Raw genomic sequence first — 23,545 nt, forward strand, 5'->3', positions numbered from 1 at the left:
TCTCCCTAACTCTTGACTTTGCCCATCACTCTCAGTCAACAACACCAGCACACGTTAAGACTCTTAGGAGGACTTAGGCACCTCTTCTGGCGTCTGTAATTTTTAGAAGTGCTTTGATTCTTTTTTTTCCCCCACTGTAAAGGACCCTTATATGAGCCAGCAAACTGCAAATAAAAAAAACATTTTCGAAGAAAGAACTCTTTTAAACCCCATCTTTACTTCAGAACCAGTCTATGTGTCACGTTTTCTCTACTCCAGTGGCCTCAGCTGCTACATGTCCTCAGCTAAATACACACGGCTTCTAGGTGGCTACACTCTCTATTGATGATGGAATTGAGAGGATGCTCTCGCGGGGTCCAGGTGAAAGCAACTTGAGTAAGGGTATTATCACCCTAAAACACTGTTGCTTTTAAAGTGATGTAGCTAAAAACAGAATGAGCTGTTAGAAATACAAAGGGACAGCACAACTTGGAAGTGAAAACTGCTCCAGTTTGGTGCCACGGCCATGGCGGATGCTGGGTAAGATCATTTGGCTCTAAGACCGCTATCCCTGGTGGCATCTGTGCATCCACAGATATAATTGGTCCACGCACTGATAAAAGTGCAGTTCCCCCTCCTCAAAGGAGCTACTAAATCACATTTCAAGTTCTAATTAGCTTACCAAATTCAGCACCTCATACAAACAACAGGAGAAGGAAAACAACAGCTAAAAGCATCGTGCTGATCCATAAATGCCCTCGAAAGAGATGAGAAATTAGGATGTGCCACTGCACTGCTTCTGAGTTTTCATTTTCTGAGCTCCCTGTTTTTAGCACATTATTTCCATTATTATCGACAGGATGCAATTGTAATTGGGATACAATATGCAGTGTTGTTATGGATGTACTCAGTAATTACAATGCTGTGTTTGCACCCCTTGCAAAATGTTAAAATTATTTCTGACCCTGAGAACACCAGGAGGAAATGATATTGGCATGACTTCTCTGGGGACATTCACTCTCAACAAAGAGATGGCTTTGAGGGCATTAGGAGCAACTGAGTCCTTGAGGCAATGGGACAACCAAACTGGGACAGGTGTAGGTATAACATTGAGAGTAGCTGTAGGTGGAGCACACACACAATCAGGCATCTTGAAAAGCAGGGGCAACGCTGGTGCCAAGTCATGGAAATGAATACATTTACTCCTGCTAAAGGTCAAAAGACTTAATATTCACCTCTTTGAATTTCATTTTCCTATTCTCTGCTAGGGAGCAATATGGAAGAAATGATAAAAGGCACAAACGTGTATTAATATATATTGATATCACCAAGGTGCTGGTGACGTAACAGAAAAAGTGGAAGTAACCTGTGACCACCATCAACGGTTGGTTCCATCCATCTGATAGAATACCCCGGTCAAACTCTTTTTGGAAAAGACAATATTATGACATGAAAAAATGCTCAGTAAGATGACGCAGAAAATTCAGGAATACCTAACAATACAATCCGAATTCTGTGCTGCAAAACTGATAAAACAAAAAAACTAAAAGAAAGTAAACCAAAATGCGTCAGCGGTTACGTTAGTGTTATGATTTAAGGGATTATTAAAATTCTTCACTTTACACTTAGTATTTTTCCCAACTTTCTATAGGAAGGATGTACAACTCTTAACAGTGGGAAAAATGAGTCTTTTCAAATACCACACATCTCCCATTTGGGAACCCTTTAGACACACCAAGTATTGATAAAGCAAACCTAAATGACAACTGAAATTACATTGTTGGCTTGAACATCTGCCACCTTCTTTAGAGATGAGCTCTGAGAGTCCCTCTGCTGTGGTGCTTTAGTGAACATCCCAGCTCTGTATCAGGCACTCACCTGAGAAGGCGTCGTCACACTGATTTCCGGAACAAAGTTGTCCTCAAAGAAACTGATGATGTTCTCCTGCTGCAGCTCCTTTGTTGGGGTGACTTTAGGGAGAGGTGGGACAGGAGGCCCTTTCCTTGTCTAAGAAGCATCACACAAACCAACAGGGGTTAATTCAGGCAAAGTGGCATGGGAGACATGCAGAAATGTCACGTGAACAGAGCTAGGGGAACAGATGGATTGCTGATTGAAATGTAGGTCTGCTTAGAGAAATAAGCCCACCTGATTCGGGCAAAGAACGCCTTCCTGGGTAGCCCTCAGAGCTCTGACAACCAGTGGCCCAATGAGAAAAATTCAGGCTATGAGGCTCCATCCATCTCAACCCAAGCGCCATACACAGGGCTGCGGTGCCACGTGTACCTGTGCCTCTCAAGGTAAATTAAGGCAGTACCTTCTCTGAAGTCAACTGAAAATGATTTCTCACTTCAGCAGTGCATTAGCATTCTAGAACTAACATCCAGCAAGCTTTTCACTGGAGTTAGTGAGACCACCATAAGCAGCGTACATCTCAGTCGGCACTCCAGTATTTTGGAAAATAAGCGTTTTAGAGATCTATCCGTTATTCATACCTTCGTACAACGTTCCTTAGTTTCAACCATACACAAGAAAGCTTGAACTGGATTGGACACTTCAAGTTTCCCCACAGGAATTTCATTTTTGCCAAAAGCAGGGAAGCAAATTCCCTGTATTTATCTTTGCTTGGCCCTTTCTGCTTCCTTCAAACACTTGTTCCATCATTTTTGTTGAGCGCACGCACAATATACCGCGGGTGACACAAAAAACGTGAAATGACATACACGTCGTGGCCTTTCTTGCTCCAGATGTTACCTAAAGCACTAACAGGAGGGAGGCTTCCTGGAAAAGGTAGGATTCAACAGAACCTTAAAGGACAGGACTCTGAGAAAAGGAGAGCATGCGAGCCTGAGGAAGCTGAGATTGTGGAAAGATGTGTCAACACACTCAAGCAGAGGGTATGTGAGGAAACATAAAAATCCAAGTAAGAGAAGGAAGCTGATTCCTTGGTGACGGTCACAATGCCCAAGGCTCCCACCTCAAAACCTGCCTGACTGGAAACTCTTGTCAATGTCCCCACCCCATAGAATTACCCCAGGTGTGGTCAACTGAGCACCAGTTTTCCCAGTCCCCCTAATATTATACACGTGATCTCTTCCTACCTGCGAGGGTGACCGAGGCCGGGCTGGTGCAGGAGACGCAGGTACCAGCGTGTGATTTGGACTAGCTGTCGGGCTCGGGATGGGTGAAGGCTCCTCAGGCGGCGACGGCGTCTTTGCGATACGGAGAGGACCCGAGTCGCTGGATGAACACAGAGAGTAAGCAGGGCTCCTTGTAAGGAACAGAACTTATTTCTCAGGGGCCCTCCTTCCCACAGAAAAACTGAGGCACTCCAGGTACTGTTGGTTGTCTACTCCCTCTTCCTGTTAATTCTGCTTATTAGCAATGGTGATGTGGTAACTGGTACTATGTACTGTCCACTGTGTGCCAGATCCCGTTCATATATTATCTCCAATCATCACAAGACCCATGCACGACTGTCCCCACTTTACAGGTAAGTAAAGTAGGGCACAGAGAGGATAAAGATCCCTAAAGTCACTGGGCAACTTAGTGGATCTGAATTCTGGCCTTGGTAATGCAAACCCCTGTTCTTTCCACTGGGCCAGACGGACTCTGCAAGGGTCTTCCAAACATAAGCTGAATTAATTGAACTAATTTTACTTTTGATTTTTAAGAGAATCTTGCTATGGCATAATCTATAGCAAAACCTACCCCCCAAATGATTCGTGGGGTATTAAAAAGCATCCTTAGGAGAGCACTCATTAAGATTTTGTAGGAGTGCTTTCTGATGACATTTAGAAATTAATTCATTATTTCTCTTTCTACACCTTATGGCACAGTGACTCAACTCAGACAGCTTGAAACTGCAAACATATTATGTGATGGATGTGAGAGTCTGTACTGTTTCCTGAGAGCCCACTACATTCCTGGCACCAGGCCAGATGCCTGTCGTCAGCCCAAATGCAACAGCTAAGACACTACTCGGGATACATCCTACTCTCTAAGAATTTCTAAACTCTACAGATTTGAGGGAACAAGGTCTGCACCCCCAAATAAATGAGCACGTACACAGCAGCAGGGTCTACATATTCAAGGGGCTGAGGGAATAGGTCCCGTGGACAAGACGCGGACACATGCATGATTGGGGCCGTGCCAGCAATCATGGCCTCTGCTGGGAAGCACAGCCCCCAAATCTATGCCAAATGGAGACCCCGCTGAGCTCACTCACCACCTTGTTCTGCGGAGGAACATGGAAAAAAATGAAGAACGTTTGTCAAGTGGTCGTGGCCCCGCTTTTTCTTCATTGTATCTGATTCAGCAACATTGCAACTTCCAGATGCCTCTGTCCCTTTCCTCTCTGTGTAAGGGAACAACCTTTTCCCATGCACTGCATCTCTAAATCACCCAAATGTCACTGTGATACTCTTATTACAATTCTTTCTTGGTTTCTAACCTCATATTGAAATAATTGTATTGGAAACAGCAGCTCTATCCCTTTCCTGTATTCTGTTAGGCAACATTCTTTCCCTTAGACAAAGAAAATATACTTAATGCTCACTTAGAATAGCAGCCAGAGTAGGGACTACAAGTACAGCTAGACCAAGGAGCATCAAATAAGAAAATTACCTATTTCTGGGGAGTTCCAAACACTGATATACGGAGGTGGATATATGGAAGTGGTGGTGCCTGTGTTAAGAGTATGTGTGTTTTTATAAATGCGTGTGTATCATGTATACATTGACTGATGTTAAAATCGTTAAGTACAGAATGTCAGGACTGCATATTACCTTAGAAGCTGTTTAGTTCAATAGCACATTTTTATTTCTGTTGATTAAAAAAGAGCTCTTAAACCAGAGAGGTTATTGAACTCACTCAACGAAGGCACAGCAAATTAACTGCAGAGTCAGAAACTTGAAATCCGAGTCTTCTGACTTCCAACCCAAGCCTCACTAGCTTGCACTACTTGAGTACATAATGTCTGAGAAGGATGGATAAAAGGGATTCCCAAATCACAGGAGAAAGCTGCTGTGAATCCAAACCCTGGCAGTGTAGACCATTTACTTACAGATCACTGAGCCTTTGGTATAACTGACTGGTGTACTCAAAATAAAACCAAACCAATGTTCAACAAAACAACACAGTGCTTTCAAGGTCAAGTTTGGAGGTAAGATGAGGTCTCACCTACTTCCTTTCTCCTTTCCCAAAATGGATTCATTAAAGGTATAAGTACGAATAATAAGTATCAGGAATAACTGTTGTGAGTTTGGGGAATTCCCTTCTCCAAATAAAGTAACAAGTGCACAACTAGAAATTATATGTAAGGGACGTCCCTGGTGGCACAGTGGTTAAGAATCCGCCTGTCAATGCAGGGAACACAGGTTCAAGCCCTGGTCCGGGAAGATCCCACATGCTGCGGAGCAACTAAGGCCATGCGCCACAACTACTGACCCTGAGCTCTAGAGCCCGGGAGCCACAACTACTGAGCCCACGTGCCACAACTACTGAAGCCCATGCGCCTAGAGCCCGTGCTCCACAGCAAGAGAAGCCACCGCAATGAGAAGCCCACGCACTGCAACGAAGAGTAGCTCCCCGCTCGCCGCAACTAGAGAAAAGCCGGAGCACAGCAACGAAGACCCAACGCAGCCAAAAATAAATAAATAAAAAAATAAATTTATTAAAAAAAAAGAAATTATATGTAAAAAGCTGACACCACTGCTGGAAAGCAGAGAGAGGTAGATATCAACTCTATTGTGACAATGACAAAAGTCCATGGAGATACATCTGAAGGTTAAAAGTCAATGTAAAAGCACAGAACTAAGGCTGGCGTCAGCCTCCAGATGGAAGGGCTCCTTGGTTTTAGATCTTTGGAGGATGAGTAAAAGACCATAGGCTGATACAAACTGCAGAATTTGCAACAATCCTTGCTTTCAAGGTGTACAGACATGAACTTGGCTCTGATGAACATGGCCTACCTGGGAGCTCCTTGAATGGTGAAGGCCTTGTCAGCATGCTGGTCACCCAATTTCGTCATCACTTCATATAGTTTGTGGCAAAGCTAAGGGGACAGAGGCCACTGCTGTAAGTCATTCTGGTGAAAATTCAGGCTACTGACCCCAGAAAGGAATTGTTTATTGAAAAACTAAGAATCTTATGATGGTATGGATGGTCCCAGGATAATTTAACCTCTGAACAGGGTTCAACTTAAAATTCATGTCAAAACTGTCAGGCCACAAACACAAATAAACTAATATATATACAAACCAGAGCAGGAAAACTTATTGTTTACATTGATTCCATTAGAGATAAAGTCATACAACCTCCCTGCTGAACTAAGAAAACATTAGTCGACAACAGAGCTGCTGACTATGTGAATGTCTGGAGACCAATTTCTCCTGAGCCTAAAGACTTGGAAATCCAACTTTAAAAATTGATTGAAAGAAAAAAAATAACGACTGTAAGACTGTAACAAGCAGGCAGGGATTCATGAAAGCACAAACTAAAATCTTTACCAGCTATACAGAACCGTGTGGTCACTACAAAAAAATGTAGAAATATTATTGAGGGTCATGAAACACTATTAAAAGAAACATGAAAGAGAGTGAATTATTTGCATAATGCTGTGCCATTTCATTTGCTTCCAGAACATTCACTTACTTTATATTCCATAAGGAAAAACAATCTTCATTACTCACCACCGCAATTTCCTTATGAAACTTGGCCTCTAGGCTAGAGACATTTTTGAAAGTATTGACATAAAATCCAACTCGTCTACCATGTAGAGATACAAAGAGGAAAGAAGAGATGGGAAAGACCGGTCAGCAAAACTGTATTTTCAATGGCAACGACATATATTAAAAACAGATTTTCTTTACGTAATTTTGAATAACATTGGATTAAATAAAAATACGTAACCCAGAGTAGGCCCAACCCTTCCTGATTTGTTAATGAACAAAAACAGCTTCTTTTGGTATACAGCACAACCTTTCCTGGAGTGTTGGTAATAACCCCAACAAATGGTTCTCACACTTCAGTGTTCACCAGGGTCACTTGGAGGTTTGTTTCTGATTCAGTAGGTCTGAGGTGGGGACTGAGAATTTGAATTTCTAACAAGCTCTAGGTAATACTGATGCTGCTGGCTCAGAGATAACGCTTTTGGAACCACTGCCCTAAGCATTTGTAGTTTAGATTTGTATCTTGTAAAAGTTTTCAGATAGAGAAGTTTATTAATTTTTACAAAATATAAATGGTCTAGTTTTGGTATCATATATTTGGATTCTGAAATTTGTTTGATAGAGAGAAATAAAAAAATCTACAAATTAATTACAATTTTTCAGCTGAAGTGAGAGTGTACTTTCATTGAACAAATAAAAACACAAGCTACTCATTCGCAATACCTCAAACACATTTGTGAAGTAAAGTCATGGTGGGGGGATTCTGTGAAATGAGCAAGGTCCCCTCAGTCTTCATGTTTAGGTCCCTAATAGTAAGCACACCAGTCAGCCCAGTGGATTCAGCCCAGTATCCCCAGTAAAAGTTCCCTCTGCTCTAAATGAAGGCTCTTTGGACTCTATATTTAATTCAGTCCTTCTGACTCCATCTGAGCAAATCACTACTTTGATTTAATTCATGTTCTTTTTTCAGTGACATTCTCAAAAATCATCCCAGAATCCTGATTGGTTTATGCCAATAAAGAGCAAGAAAGGACCAGAAATACTAAATAGGTCTAATATATGGAGTAAACATATATTCAGGGAGTTTATAATAAGAATACTTACTGGGGAATAAGAATGTGCCCATACACAGTAGGCACCCCTCTTATTTAAACAAAGAGTTGAAAGGGTAGAGAAAAGGGGGCTTCTAGTGGCTTAGCTGTGCCTTGTGGTGAGTCAAATTCCAAACAGTAGAGGTGGATGAATGTTGCATCATCATTAAAGCCAATAAAAAGAAGAGTCATCTAAGCACTTTCTTATATTCCCTCATTTAACCCTCATAACAACCCCCTAGGCAGTGATTCTCATTTTACATCCAAAAAAACTGAGGCACAGAGAGTTTTATTGTCCCAGGCCATGCAGTTAACAAGTAGAGAACCAGTATTTGGTTGCAAAAGGAGGAAAACGCAATAGAAAAGCATGGCATGTTTGCCAAGAAATTCTGCTGAAGCGTGAATGTTGTTATTTCCATGCTTTCTCATGAATTACGTGGATTGGAATTTTAATAAAATAAAAGCTAGAAGTTCAATTTAGACGTTCGGAAATGAAACAGTAGTTGAGTGCTAAAATCCATTCTACCAATAAGACTTACTTCTCCTATGGCTTAACCTGTACCTTAGATTCCTACCATGTTTCACTTAATCTTTTTTTTTTTTATAAGATTAGTTTCTTTGGGCTTTCTTCATCCTTTTTTTCAGCTTCATTAAGGTCTAATCGACAAATAAAATTGTACGATATTTAAAGTGACATGATGGTGACTTGATATATACATTGTGAAAGGATTCCCCCAACTAGTTAATGAACACACCCATCACCTCACATATTTATCTTTTTCTTGTAGAACATTTAAGTTCTATTAGCAAATTTCAATTATATAACACAGTGTTATCAACTACAGTCACCATATTTTACATTAGGTCCTCAGTCCTTATTCATTAGAGCTGAAAGTTTGTACCTTTTACCAACCTCTCCCTACTTCCCCCACCACCAGCACCTGGCAACCACTTTTCTACACTGTTGCTATGAGTTTGCCTTTTTTAAAAAAGATACCACATATAAGCGATACCATGCAATATAACCTCACACCTATTAGAATGGGTATCATCAGAATGACAAGAGAAAACAGATGTTGGCAAGGATGTGGAGAAAACGGAGCCCTTGAGCACTGTTGGTGAGAATGTAAATTGGTGCAGCTGCTATGGGAAACAGTATGGAGATTCCTCAAAAAATTAAAAATAGAACTATCATACGATCCAGCAATTCCACTTCTGGGTATATATACATGAGGGAATGGAGACAGAATCTCAAAGAGGTATCTGCACTTCCATGTTCATTGCAGCGTTATTCACAATAGCCAAGATATAGAAACAATCCGAGTGTCCATCAACGGATGAGTGGATAAAGAAGATGTGATATATAGATACAATGAAACATTATTCAGCCATGAGAAGGAAGGAAATCCTGCCATTTGTGACAAGACGTATAGACCTTGAGGGTATTATGCTAAGTGAAATAAGCCAGACAGAGAAAGACCCATGAATGTTTCGCTCAATCTTAATATTCTTTATCTACAGTGATTGGCCCTGAATTCACCTTTTTCTTTTAATTGATTTAAAGTACAGTTGATCCTTGAACAACACAGGTTTGAACTGTGCAGATCCACTTACACATGGATTTTTTCAATAAAGATAGTACTTGTATTTTCATTTGACAGATCTTTAAATTAACTAAGTGTAGGGGAAAGCTTGTGTTCAATGAGAGATCGTGATAGGTGGAGTCAAAAGAACTAGGGTTTGAGTTCTGATTCTAGCTGAACTGTTTCAGTTTCCTGCCCTTGGACGAGTCATTTATCAATTCTTTTGTTTTTGAGGCAGAGCTAGCAGTACTCGGACTTTAGACTGTGTGAGGGTCAGCAACCCTGCGTTGTTCAGGAGTCAACTGTAATATACATAATCATGTGTATGTCTGTACACACACACACACATTAATAAAGAAAATCCTGGCGCAGTGTGTTTGGGAAATAGTTAGTACGCGGAGGGTCAGATCAGAAGCCTGGGAGGTGACGGCCTGGGGAGACGGAGGACCTTCCAGACCAGGAAGCACGCATTTATTTGCAGGCCACAGTTACTTACAACCCATGGCCCTGTTGGACCTGGGGGAAGGAGAGGACTTGGACCTGTATTTGAGGAAGCTAACTAAGGCAGAGGCTGGGTGGGAGAGGAGAGACTGCACGTGTCCTGACAACATCGTGCAGAGGGACCCAGCTCTTGCATGGTTTGCAAAGGAGTCTTCCTGGGGCACTTGAACCGGCAGCCTAGGACCCCAATCACGCAGACAGTAGTTCCTCATTCAATTACTAGACAAAGAGACTATCTAACTCTGGCTGCACACCTGGTGGTGGGCTATGGTGGCTCCAGACACTAACAATCCAGTTGGAGGAGCACGTGAGGGCTGACTGATGAACATGTGCTCCATTCATACTGGTGAGAGAAAGAAGCAGATTTCAGAACAGCACGCGAGTGTTAAAGGTACCACAAAAGGCCATACGTGGTTACATAGCAAAAATTAGCAGATACGCCAGAAACAGCTGAAGGAACCAAGAGGAGAGGAGAGGGATGAGCCCTGTGCCAGCTGCAAACATCTGCTTGAGACGACAAAGAGGCTGCCCTGAAGAAGGGTCAGATTTAAATAGAGATGGGGGAGTGGGATGAAGTTGAAGTTGATGGTGGGTATCGTTTTCTTTGCATCGATTTTTCACTGTAATAAACAAAACCCTAATGAAGACCTATGACTTGAACTCCGGGTCCAGCTTTACTAGTTCCTTTGAATAAGCTTCTTGGCTGTAAATGCTGGGTGAAAGGCACGGAAAATAGAAGCTTCGATGGGCGCTGCCGACCTGCTCCCCCTTCTGATCCCTCAACTTTGAATGTGACTTCACACAAAACCTTTGTAAATATGATGAGAAAGAGTTAGCATCTCACCAACTATTTAATTATGTATGTTCCTTTAATGAAAGGTGAGTTAACATTTTTTTGTTCATTTATTTATCGCCCATTTGAATTTCTCCTTTTGTGAGTCATCTATTCCTAGTTTGCTTATTTCTTGATGTCGTTTTATTCTTATTTATTTATAAGGGATTTTCTATTAAACACATTGAACTTTGAATACATTGAGCAAAAACAAGAATCCCCTTTCTTCTATTTTTAAATTCTGTTTCCTGATACACAGCGTATCTTGTTTATATCAATGATTATTTAGAGAAATAACTGGCACTAGAGAGAAATACCTTATTTAGAATGACTAAACAAACATCCAAAATTTTCTAATATGTTTATTGTTTCCTTTTAGAACTGAGAAATTAAATCAACTAGATGTATTTAATTGAGAAAAAAGTTCAATATTTTTAATGCAACTTATCATATAGTGATTCTCTCCAGTTTATGAAATCAGAGATTCTTTCAAAGTAGGTACTGCCTTGGTCTAGTTCGTGAGTATAGGCCCAGCACCTAATATAGCAGAACAGGACAGAACAGGCATGCAGTAAATAGTCCATGAATAGGGCTTCCCTGGTGGCGCAGTTGTTGGATGTCCGCCTGCCGATGCAGGGGACACGGGTTCGTGCCCCGGTCCGGGAAGATCCCACATGCCGCGGAGCGGCTGGGCCCGTGAGCCATGGCCACTGAGCCTGCGTGTCCGGAGCCTGTGCTCCGCAACGGGAGAGGCCACAGCAGTGAGAGGCCCGCGAACACACACGCACACACACACACACACACACACACACAAAGTCCATGAATAAATGAATGAATGAAAAAGCAAATGAACAAACCAATGAATGAACAAATTTGGCACTCATTCCACTGGAAGGGCACATTCTGACTACAACCTTGGCTTCTAAAAAACTAGCGTCACCAGCAGTAAGATATACACCCACAAAGAGTATCAGGCTCTGAATTCTGATATCATCTGCTTGGGAGGTTTCATTTCACAAGTTCTTCATAAACAAGAGACTCTGAGACATTACCATTTCCCCAAAGGACTTGTCTGAGGCCTTCTCAGGTCCCTCCTGGTCAGCTGTCAAGGCCAACTTAATTTCTTTATTAAGATGTTTCTTTGTTCTCGGAAATGGTGGAAAGGATTAAAAGCTCAGCTTACCACAGTCCCAGCTTGCCAGCCAGGACGCTCGCATCTCAGCAGTGCCCTGAGGGAAGCCTGTCCCCCCGGGACCTGGTCACTGTTTCCCCCAGAGCCCCCTACAATGGAAGAATAATACTCTGCCTATAAGTCTGTTTCTGTGTCATAGATAGGTTCATTTGTGCCATATTTTAGATTCCACATGTAAGTGATATCATATGGGATTTGTCTTTCTCTTTCTGACTTAACCTCACTTATGATCATGTCTAGTTGCATCCATGTTGCCGCAAATGGCATTATTTTGTTCTTTTCTATGGCTGAGTAGTATTCCATTGTATATACGTACCATATCTTCTTTATCCATTCATCTGTCAATGGACACTTAGGTTGCTTCCATGTTTTGGCTATTGTGAATAGTGCTGTTATGAATAGAGGGGCGCATATATCTTTTTCAATTAGAGTTTTCATCTTTTTCGGATATATGCCCAGGAGTAGGATTGCTGGATCATATGGTAATTCTATTTTTAGTTTTCTGAGGAACCTCCATACTGTTTTCCATAGTGGCCGCACCAATTTACATTCTCATCAACAGTGTACAAGGGTTCCCTTTTCTCCATATCCTCGCCAAGATTTAGGATTTGACTTAAAGCAGTGTTGCAATGACAAGCACAATTCTGTTTACTCAGGGTGGTAGCATGGGGGTGCTGATGGGAATTGAGAGATATAAGGCCCCACTTCACCCAACAACTTCTCGTTCAACCACTGAGTGGGAAAACTGCACTTATGGCATGAGAAATGCAGAATACCTATAAATAAGAACAGTTAACATCTAAAATAGGAATGAAGTTCGGGTTAACAGGTAAGGGCTGAAAGTAGAGGCTTCGTATCAAAGACAGAAGACTAGATGAGCTATTGGAATAAAGGAAGTTCTTCCAAAAGCTAAAAGAGTATCCTCGTAAATTTCAAGGTTAAGGACAGTTCTCCTAATGCTTCTTGGCTGAGATTTGGGTCTCCACCTGGCAAATATACCAAGGTCTAAAACTGTGCCATCCAATGGAGTAGCTGCTAGCTACATCAGGTTATTTAAATTTAAAAGAGTTAAAGAGAAATCATTTTAATTTAAAATTCAGTTCCCCGGTCACACTAGTCATATTCCAAGTGCTCAACAGCTAGCCACGTGTGGCAAGTAGCTCCCATATTGGAAATTATAGATTACTGAACACTTCTATCGCACAGTGCTGAAGCCGCACACGGAATAAGACAAGAGAAGGAATATTCTCTGTTCGCGAACTTCTATAACCTGTACAGAAACATCTTTACCTTGACCATAATGATGGTAACTCTTCTTGTAAGTCAACGTTAAACTCTTCAAACACTTTCTGTGCTTTCTGAAATTCCTCTTCTGCCTAGAAGTGACACATAACATGTTTACACTAAAAAATATCACATAGACACAAGCCATTTCTAGACACAACATCACTTAATATAAAATAGGAATAGCTTTATGGCATCCCGGAAACATTTTGGGAAGGAAAGAATCTGGTAAAAATCCAAAAGATTTTTTTCAATAAAAGTGAAATACTGGGGACTTCCCTGGTGGCGCAGTGGTAAAGAATCCACCTGCCAATGCAGAGGACACAGGTTTGATTCCTGGCCCGGGAAGATCCCACATGCTGCGGAGCAACTAAGCCCGTGCGCCACAACTACTGAGCCTGCGCTGTAGAGCCCGCGAGCCACAACAACTGAGCCTGTGCTCTAGAGCCCACGAGCCACAACTACTGAGCCCACGTGCCACAGCTACTGAAGCCTGAGTGCCCAAGTCCGTGCTCTGCAACAAGAGAAGCCACCACAATGAGAAGCCCACGCACTGCAACAAAGAGTAGCTCCTGCTCGCCGCAACTAGAGAAAGCCCGCGTGCAGCAACGAAGACCCAACGCAGCCAAAAATAAATAAATTAATTAATTTTTAAAAAAGTGAAATACTGAATCTTATTTCAAAAGGAAAACGTGGTTGATTACAATGGTTGCTCTTGCATCTCTTACAGAGTCACTCACTCTACAAAAATGCATTAACAGCCTGTCACATACACTGCTCTGCTCGGGGTGCTGGACACGGAGGCTTCTCCAAGAAATTCCCTGTCTAGTGGTAAGTCTAAGTAATTACACTACAAGGAAGGGCTTATAAGCTGTTATGGAGCATGCTATTAAGGAAGATGGTGCAAGGAATAGAGAAGGTTCCATAGGGCAGGTGATGTTTTAACTTGATATCAAATCTTGAAGAATGAGCAAATGTTTGCTAACAAAGGGAATGGAGAATGGACTGCAATACATAAAAGGTGGACTTGCTGGACTGGGGATGCTAGCTCACTAACCATGTGGACTGCTCCACCTTGGTGCACCTCAAATCCGTAAAATGGACATAGCAATGCCCACCTCACAGGTGTTGTGAGTATTGAAGAAAGAGGATGTAAATGAAGTGTTGAACCTGGTGCGTGGCACCTCAGGGGCCTCGCGTGAAGGGCAGCTCTTATCACAGCTGCTCAGCAGCTGGTATTGTAGGTCACAGAGGCTCCAGCTTAGGACATGTGTAGAGGGAGGAAAGGCGGGGAAAGAAGACTTGAAAGTTGACAAGGATGGCGAGGTGAGTCAGAACCAAGTTGCGAAGGTCGCGTGGGCCATGGTAAGGAATCTAGAATTTTTTTTCTACAGGCAATGGGAGCCATTAAAAGACTTAAGCAGTGGAGAAACTCTATCTAAATATGTGCTGCAGAAAGGCCATCCAGGCAGCTGTGTGTGTGCAGATGGGGGAAGGCAACACTGGATGCCAAGTGAGAAGTCAGCAGGTGTCTCCCATGAGTTGTCAGCCAATGACTGACATACATGGTAAAAGCTCCGGAAATGGGTTTTCTAAAAGAAAAAGAACGTCATGCAATTGTAGTACACATCTGTACGCTCAAGCACAATTTATGTCTGAGAATTTCACACTCGATTTCCTAGTTGAATCTGCATTCTGGCATCAAGTATGGAGCACGACCACAGAAAGAATGTAAGGACGCATTACTTTCTTATCAGGCAGTACTGTTGGGGGCGAACGTTTATGATGATGAAAATGTGAGTCAGTGTCACCCATGTGAACTCTACTATGACCTGAAAACCCTTAATGTTACTTGAAAATTATGAACGGCAGCCCACAAGCACCGTACTTCAGTTTCAATTCTGTCCTGATTCCAGTCTCCATGAGAAAGGGAAGATTTTATTTTCAAAAGCAAAGTTGCGATAGGTCACAGAACATAGAGAGTGGTGACAACAGTGGGATCGGCCCCTACCTTAGAGATGCGACTCTCGTCCTTCCTCTTGGAGCTCTGCAAAGCCTCCAGGTGGTGGCGGGCACTGTCGTAGTCCACCAGCTTCCTGCTGCGCTTTGCGATGCGGTTCTGCCAACAGGGAAACATATGCACTAAGAAAGAGACGCGGTCCCAGACTCTCTTCTTGACTGCCGAAATGCCTTCCTTGTCCGCAGTAGCTGGGGACCTTGACCGGAGATCGAGGTGAACCAGAATGTCACTAGACAAATGATCCCTGGAAAACAGACTACAGCCTCTGCTCCTTTGTGTGAAAACCATTAGGTAAAGGCCTCCCTTCCGAAAATAATTAGGACAATCGTGAGGAGGTGAAGGCTGAATTTGCAAAGACCAGAGAAATTCCGGAACTGGTTGAGGGAAGCACCTAAACCTATACTCTCTGTTAGTCTCTATTCTAGATCTTTAAATGTTCCATTTTGAAGATAGTACAAGACTATATTAGGATTTGGTTTTATAATTCTCATAGCACTCACACTAACAGTAGTTCTATAAATCAGATTTACTTCCTAAGAAACCCTTCTGCCTAGAAGTGTTTGTCAATCCTCTTGTTCATTCAGATCATCTGAGGAGATTTAAAAATATATTGATTTCTAGAGACTTTTGTTTCCAGTTAGGATATAGAGAGCTGCAAACAATGTTACGGTCGCACTAGCAAGAAAAAAATCTGGATAATTTATAAAAGCATAAATTGTCTTGATTGTATCACACACATGAAGTCATAAGGCAATAAAAGAATCTCAATTCCAAAGAGGGATGAGTCTCTTCAAGGAGAGACGAGACATACCAACTCTTTCACCTTTGGCAGGTAAAAGCTGTGGCCACCATACAAGTGGACAAGAAGTAGTCAGCTAAAATTTTAACACATTGTTTAAGGTCTATTGTGGGCTAATGTGTCAGTTTGGAATAGGCGGGTGTCCAAGACACAAAGGGAAGTTGCACTTACGGGCAAGCTCTTTCCTTGGGCCTCCATTGGATGCTATCAAGTCTGAGGACAAGACACTTCCTTGCAGTGCAAGTGAGAATGAGATGATCTCTGATGGCTATGGGGGTAGAAAGACAAAGCCCTGCCCATTCCCTTGGACATTTTTCTCTTTACAAAGCAAAAGCCTTAAGCCACTTGAGGAGGAAACAACAGATCCTCTGGTCCACAGAGACCAGGCAGAGATCCACTGATTCTGCGGGAAAGGTAGAAGCAAAATCGATCTGGCCCCAGTGATGGATAGGAATCCCTTGGGTCCCTAGATATATTCAAAAATAATTGTAACACACAGAAGAGTGGGAGAAAAAAATCTCAACTCATAGGGGACGAACATAAAACCCTCTTGGGCCCAAGATCGGATTCCTATAACAAGAAGAGGTTTGATCCCACTTTGGCAGGGTCAGGAAACTCCTGCTCAAGCTCAACCACAGATACGAGGCCGACTTTGCCTAAGACAGGCCAGGAAAGTATAACATAAGATAGCCTTGCCTCAACTCCAAGCCCAGCACTGAATAACGAGAAACAGCTGCCTACCACTGGAGAAAGGCCAAGTGTATGCAGAGAGACCCTCTCTGGAACACTGGCACACAAGGACACCTGAAATCTGAGGGAGGCAGGAACACGGAGAAAAACTCTCTGGCATCCAAGGGCCCAACCAATGTGGGTCAAAGTAGAGGCAAAAACTAGACTTCAACCCAAGAGCCTGAACATTTTATAGATGTTAGACTATACGTGCAAGGTATTAGCAGCCCAATTCCAGAGGAATTTGAAAGCGACAGGGCACCGAAAGTAACAATAGCAACAACAAAACACAAGTCCAGCTCAAGGTGCAAGCAGAGTAATTTGAACTGTCCCACTACTGGCTTGACAAAAAGGCGTGCCCATTTCCAGGCATAAATAGTACTCCAGTCTTCACTATTCTATACACAATGTCTGGCATTCAATCAAAAGTTCTGAAACACACACCTTAAAAAAAAGAAAAACGGCCCCTGAGAAAAGACAGAGCAAGCAACAGAACCAGACATGACCCAAATGTTGGAAGTATTAGTAATTTTTTTTTGGGGGGGGGCTGCACCCATGCAGCATGTGGGATCTTAGCTCCCCAACCAGGGATTGAACCTGTGCCCCCTGCAGTGGAAGTACAGAGCCTTAACCACTGGACCGCCAGAGAAGTCCCCAGTCAGTAATTTTAAAATAACTATGACTAATATGTTAAAGCATCTAGCTGGAAAAGGTAGACACAATACATAAACAGATAGGGAATGTCAACAGATACATGGAAATTCAGCTAAATGGAAATCAAATGGAAATGATAAAATTTATCAGAGGAGAAATTTCTTCATTAGACTTAAAACAGCTGAGGAAAGAAACAGTACAGTTCAAGAGAAATGAAATGAAGAGAAAAATTTCTCATTAAAACACAAAGAGAGGGACTTCCCTGGTGGCACAGTGGTTAAGAATCCGCCTGCCAATGCAGGGGACACGTGTTCAAGCCCTGGTCCGGGAGGATCCCACATGCCGTGGAGCAACTAAGCCCGTGCGCCACAACTACTGAGCCTGCGCTCTAGAGCCCGCGAGCCACAACTACTGATGCTGCGTGCCACTACTACTGAAGCCTGCACACCTAGAGCCTGTGCTCCACAACAAGAGAAGTGACTGCAATGAGAAGACCACGCACCACAACGAAGAGTAGCCCTGCTTGCCGCAAGTAGAGAAAGCCCGCACCCAGCAATGAAGACCCAATGAAGCCAAAAATAAAAATTAATTAATTTTTAAAAATCACTAAAGAAACTGCCACAAAGTGAGCAAAAGTTTAAGAAAAAACAGAATCAAGCATACAAGACCAATACAATATCAAACAGTCTAACTGGAGTCTCAAAGAGAGGAGAGGGAGAGGCAGAGAAACATTTGAAGTGATAATGGCTGAGAATTTTATAAAATAAGGAAGACATCAAAGTACACATCCAAGACATTCATAGAATCCCAAGAGGGATAAATACCAAACGAGACACAGACAGCTACACCAAAACCAAACTGCTTCAAATCAAGAATAAAGAAACAAAATAAGTACAAAGGTAAGAATTACAGAAGACTAGTCTTCAGAAACTGTGCAAGCCAGAATACAATGGAGTAGCATCTCTTAAGCACTGAAAAATAAAAAATCAAGAGAGATTTTTAGAATTCGATTTCCAGTGAAAATACCTTCCAAAAGTAAAGGTGAAATACACGTTTTTTTAAAAGACAAACAAAAGTTGGGGGAACTCATTGGCATATACGAATTTTAATACCAACAGGAGCTGTACAAAGAAATGAGTACCAGAAATGGTGAAAATTAAGGTAAATAGACAAGATTTTGGTTTTTTACTTTGAATTGCTTGAAAAGGTCACTGAACTAGAGAAAAGCAGAAACAATAGATCGTGGGCTTTATAACCTATGTATAGGGAAAATATATGACAATAAGAGCACAGGGAATGGAGGGAGGAGCTGGAAATACACTGCTATAAGGTTCTTAGACTGTACATAAAGTGCTGCAACGTTACCTGAAGTTAAAGATGTACACTGCAAACTGTAGGGCAACCACTAAAAATTAAGTTAAAGAGGGACGACTAATAAGCAAGTAGTGTAAAATATACTGATTCCTGAGCCCCAGACTAAGAGATTCTGATTTAGTTAGTCTGAGGCAAAGTCCAGGCATCTGTCCTTTTTAAAAAAAATCCCCAGTGGTCTAGTTGTGCCCGGCTAGTCTAATACTGAGAACTGCAGAAGAGGACCCTTAAAAAACTTTAAACTTCATAGTGTATTTTTTAAACATGCCTTTGGGATAGTAGAAAAGCTTCCATAAAACATTGGTTGGTTGATTTGCACTCGTTTCTTATAAATTCAACTGTGTGAGAGGCCAGGAAAACCTTGCCACCAGTCCTAGCGTCCTTGATGAAGCTGGAATAAACCTGCGCTTTCAGTAGGAAAAGAAAAAAAAAAAAAACAAAACCAAAAAACCCCCAAACTTTAAATTTCATAGGGTAGGAAGAAGAAAAACAACAACAATATAAACGTTTATCGTTTACAAAACATAGTCCTCTGGGTCCTCACAGCAATGCCCAGTATGGGTGTTTCAGGGATTTTCCCATTTTACAGGTAGGGAATTTGCAGTTGCATGAGATTAACCTCTAACTTGTCCAGAATTACTCAGCAAGTCTGTGGCGAAAGATGAATTAGGTATCAGCCCCGGGACCAGTGCCAAGAGTAGGGTGACTCCAGTGAGACACCTAGGGCACAATGTTTAAGGAGGCTCTCACTCTTGGGGTAATGTTAGTGCAGGGTCAGCAGTCCACGTAGGACTTTGAACCCTCGTGCCCTCACCTGTCTCACTCAGTCCCTGCCCCTGATGCTTGGTTAGTACTCTTTCTAGCACTGTCCAGGTGTCTCTGACAGACTCTGTCATCCAGCTACCATCTGTCACTCCGTGCCACTCCTCTACACCCCCTTCAGGGGTGATGACAGGTGGGGCGGGGCAGTTACACTCATTTAGCTGCTTCCAATCCCTTTCACTTTATCCTCTGCACCGACCACTTCCGACTGGCATCAGTGGAAGGATGGCTGACATACCACGTTCACTCAAAATATGCGATGAATTAGCCCAGCAGAGTAGAGAGAAGGGTGCTAACAAGGTGACAAAGCTCATTACTTTCGGCAGACATCTGTTACCTTCCAAGGAGCACCGCCCCTTGAGGTAGTGGCCTTGTGTAACTCTGTGGAAAATTTTACAAAGCTCTGCTTTGTAAACTTGGTTGGGGGTGGGGAGGTTGTCCTTTAGTATCTTCCAAAAAGGCAAATCTTGATGCTTTGAAGGTAAACTTGATTTTCGAAAAGAGGCAAAATTCAATTACTTCCAAGCCTGGGAACAGTGCACTGGATCATCTTATTTTTTGTTCAAAAACAAGAAGTGAAGTAAATAATGTGAGTCATTTTCTTGTGTAACTGACAAGTTAATTACGGAGTACAGCTTACCATGGTAGAAGTGACATTTTGAAGGCCATCACTTATTTTGATGCATATATTTTTGTGTTGGCATAACATATCAATCTTATTGCCTTACCTACCTGATATTTGGGAAACCTGAAAAAAGAACCACATCTCCTAAGAAAGGGTAGAGTTAATACACTATAGCTTTCACATGGAAAATGATCCAATTCTTATTTAATCATCCAATAGTAAACTTTATTAAATAAATTTACTAGCTTAATCGCAAATCGTTTAATTAAATATTTATTTATTTTAGTTATTTATTTATTTTTATTATTTTTGGCTGTGTCGGGTCTTAGTTGCAGAGCTTGGGCTTCTCTCTAGTTGTGGCGTGTGGGTTTTCTCTCTCTAGTTGTGGTGCTCGGGCATGTGGCTCTGGAGCTGTGGGATCTTAGTTCCCTGACCAGGGATTGCACTTGTGTTCCCTGCATTGGGAGGTGGATTCTTTACCACCGGACCACAAGGGAAGTCTCAATTAAATGGTTCAATTAAAAGTTCTTCAGGGCTTCCCTGGTGGCGCAGTGGTTGAGAGTCCGCCTGCTGATGCAGGGGACGCGGGTTCGTGCCCCGTTCCGGGAAGATCCCACATGCCGTGGAGCGGCTGGGCCCGTGAGCCATGGCCGCTGAGCCTGCGCGTCCGCAGCCTGTGCCCCGCAACGGGAGAGGCCACAACAGTGAGAGGCCCGCGTACCCCAAAAAAAAAAAAAAAAAAAAAAAAAAAGTTCTTCAGATTCCCCACTATTGATTGACCGTATGCAGTAAAGAAAATAATTTACTAAAGTTTTTAAAAATTTCAACAATAACCCCGATTTGGAATTCATTTTGGCCCACTGCTGTAAATATACGCTTAATGGCTCATGCACAGCTGCCAAGATAAAATCTAAACTTCATTTTACAATAACTGCTAACAGCTGTAAGCCTGTGTAGGTTGGGGACAAGCTGGCTCTTATTACAACATTGATTTTAGATATCAGTACTGCACAACAGAAACTGTAACACCAGGTGCCCTGCCAATCACAGCTGGAAAAGTCAAACACCATTCCCTCATGAATGGTACTGCACAGGCCTTGCTGATGGGCTGCAGTAAATATTTGGAAATTTGCCTAACCATGCACACCCTGTTGATGTTAATGTGTCAAGGAAGTCAACTGTGTTCCAGGCTTTGAAAATGCTCCACTGTATTTTTAATCATTAATCCTCCTTTTCATCAATAACCCATTCACTACACAATCTCTCAGCACTCACTTTACGAAGTGACAGAGTCTGTATTCACATCTAACTTCTGTCCATTGCGTAAAAGGCACAACATCTGTGTATGTTCACTGAAGAAAAGTCTTTCAGCTATTAGAAACAGCTATCCCAACTGCTCTCCAACCCCAGATTGTTTCCTTTCCAAGTTAAACACTGCTATTTCCTTCACTGTTCACCATATGAAATGGTTTCACAACTGTCTATCTTGGTTGAAACCCTATGTGTATGCTCTAATATTCGAAATGTGACTTCAGAGAAACAGAGAGAGAGATTATGCAGGCTCTTTCCACGATGCAGGTAAAACCATGTTTCATTTATCTTCAGGGACTCCAGCTAGATAACATGATTCCAAATCTCTCATGTAAGATGTTTCAGTAACTGGAGGATCATCATTGGGTGTGACCTCAACCATGGACACCATGGACCACAGGAAAAGAACTGCTTAAACAGAATAAAAGGACTTCCCTGGTGGCGCAATGGTTAAGGATCCGCCTGCCAATGCAGGGGGCACGGGTTCGAGCCCTGGTCTGGGAAGATCCCATATGCTGCGGAGCAGCTAAGCCCTTTCACAACAACTACTAAGCCCACGTGCCACAGCTACTGAAGCCCGTGTGCCTAGAGCCTGTGCTCCGCAACAAAGAGAAGCCACTGCAACGAGAAGCCCGCACTCAGCAACGCAGACCCAATGCAGCCAAAATTAAATTAATTAATTAAAAAATAGAATAAAAGTTCCACTGAGTGTTTCAACAAACTGAAAAGACTAACCAACATAAACCATCATGAGTTTATTTTAATCTCTCTGTTTCAACAAAGGTACTTCTGTATGTCTTCTGAAATTTTACGCTCCTAGAGAGAATGGTCAATTTCCAAATAGCTATTGCTGGGCAGTATCATGACAAATAACAGATAACAAACAGATCCTTTGCACATTTTTGATGATACTACGTTTTTGTTCCTGAAGCTCAACAACTTTTCAAATGTATTCTCCTATAGTCAATCACAGCCTTTATTTGCTTATCTAAGTTGTACTATCAAATATTATATGACTAATTTAGACAACTTGCGAGGTCCTTTGAAATTTTCAAGTAGGAAGACAAACGTTTCTTTTACCTAATTTATTAGGAATTGATTTTTATGGAGACTGAATTACCACGCAATAAACAGTATTCTAAAGCGTGATAATAATTCTGAGACTGTTTGCTCCACAAACGCTGCAAATTCCAAGACAAAACGTCAATGCCCATCAAGTTATCTGAAGATACCTCAGAACACATGCCCTGTGTACAGACTTTTAACTTTTTAAAAAATTGTTTAATTTCTCAGAAAATTTTTAAAACTGACTTAATACCTTTCCAAATTAAGATGTAGCTATACAATGACTCGGTAAAGCATTCTGCTGCCTATCATGATAACATCACTGAGAATTCGTCATTTGGATTTGTTCTCTGGGACATCTTGCCAACAAGGCTAATGTGTCCAGTCTGATCCTCTTAGGTTTTTGTCTGGTGCCTCTGGTGGCCCAGAACACACTTCAGGTGTTGGCCATCTAGCGTTAGGCATTCTGTGTGGGACTGAGGAAACTAACGTCATTGATAGGAGTATAGATTTGGCCAAGAAGCTTCACTACGTTTCACGGCCAAAGGCGGTGCACATTATTGCAGATAGTTTCCTGGTGTCTGGCAATGGCTATAAAGAAGGCCAGGTAAAAATGGAACTTCACATCAGAGGTCACCTAGCAAGATATTGAAAATGCCCATGGACACTGGTTCATGGCCTCCTTGCTCTACAGGAAGGGCAGCACATGGCTGTCTTACCTAGCAGTCCTCTTTGAGCTGGGAGAACAACTAGGGAGCAGATCTATTAATGCTACCATTTGCTATATACAGCCCTGATGGTTTAAAGACCATCTATACCTTAAGAGTCAATTTCAAATCTGTAATATTCAATCTTTCACTTGTATATTTTCCTTTCAATGAATCCAAGTGTCGAATAAGACAAATGGTTTAGACAAGATATTTTTAGATCCAGATGCAAATGTATTTGAAATGCTTACATCTTAAGAATTCAATGTGAACCTGAAAATTTCAAGGAGAGAAAAAATATGCAGGTGT

At 42.1% G+C, this 23,545-nt stretch overlaps 1 protein-coding gene across 3 annotated transcripts in view; it reads right to left on the reverse strand.

Moving 5' to 3' along the window:
• The window catches only part of AMPH (amphiphysin), a 192,533-nt gene that overhangs the window by 53,674 nt on the left and 115,314 nt on the right, over positions 1-23,545 (reverse strand). For all 3 annotated transcript variants that reach the window (XM_032642627.1, XM_032642629.1, XM_032642628.1), the window contains exons 6-11: positions 15,145-15,252; positions 13,140-13,225; positions 6,672-6,747; positions 5,952-6,034; positions 3,081-3,219; positions 1,858-1,986 (exon numbers count right to left, since the gene is read on the reverse strand). In XM_032642627.1, coding sequence (XP_032498518.1) covers positions 1,858-1,986; positions 3,081-3,219; positions 5,952-6,034; positions 6,672-6,747; positions 13,140-13,225; positions 15,145-15,252 — 621 coding nt within the window. The remainder of the gene's footprint in view (positions 1-1,857; positions 1,987-3,080; positions 3,220-5,951; positions 6,035-6,671; positions 6,748-13,139; positions 13,226-15,144; positions 15,253-23,545) is intronic.

The sequence above is a fragment of the Phocoena sinus genome, chromosome 9 (genome assembly GCF_008692025.1).
Source record: "Phocoena sinus isolate mPhoSin1 chromosome 9, mPhoSin1.pri, whole genome shotgun sequence".
NCBI classification, from domain to species: domain Eukaryota; kingdom Metazoa; phylum Chordata; class Mammalia; order Artiodactyla; family Phocoenidae; genus Phocoena; species Phocoena sinus.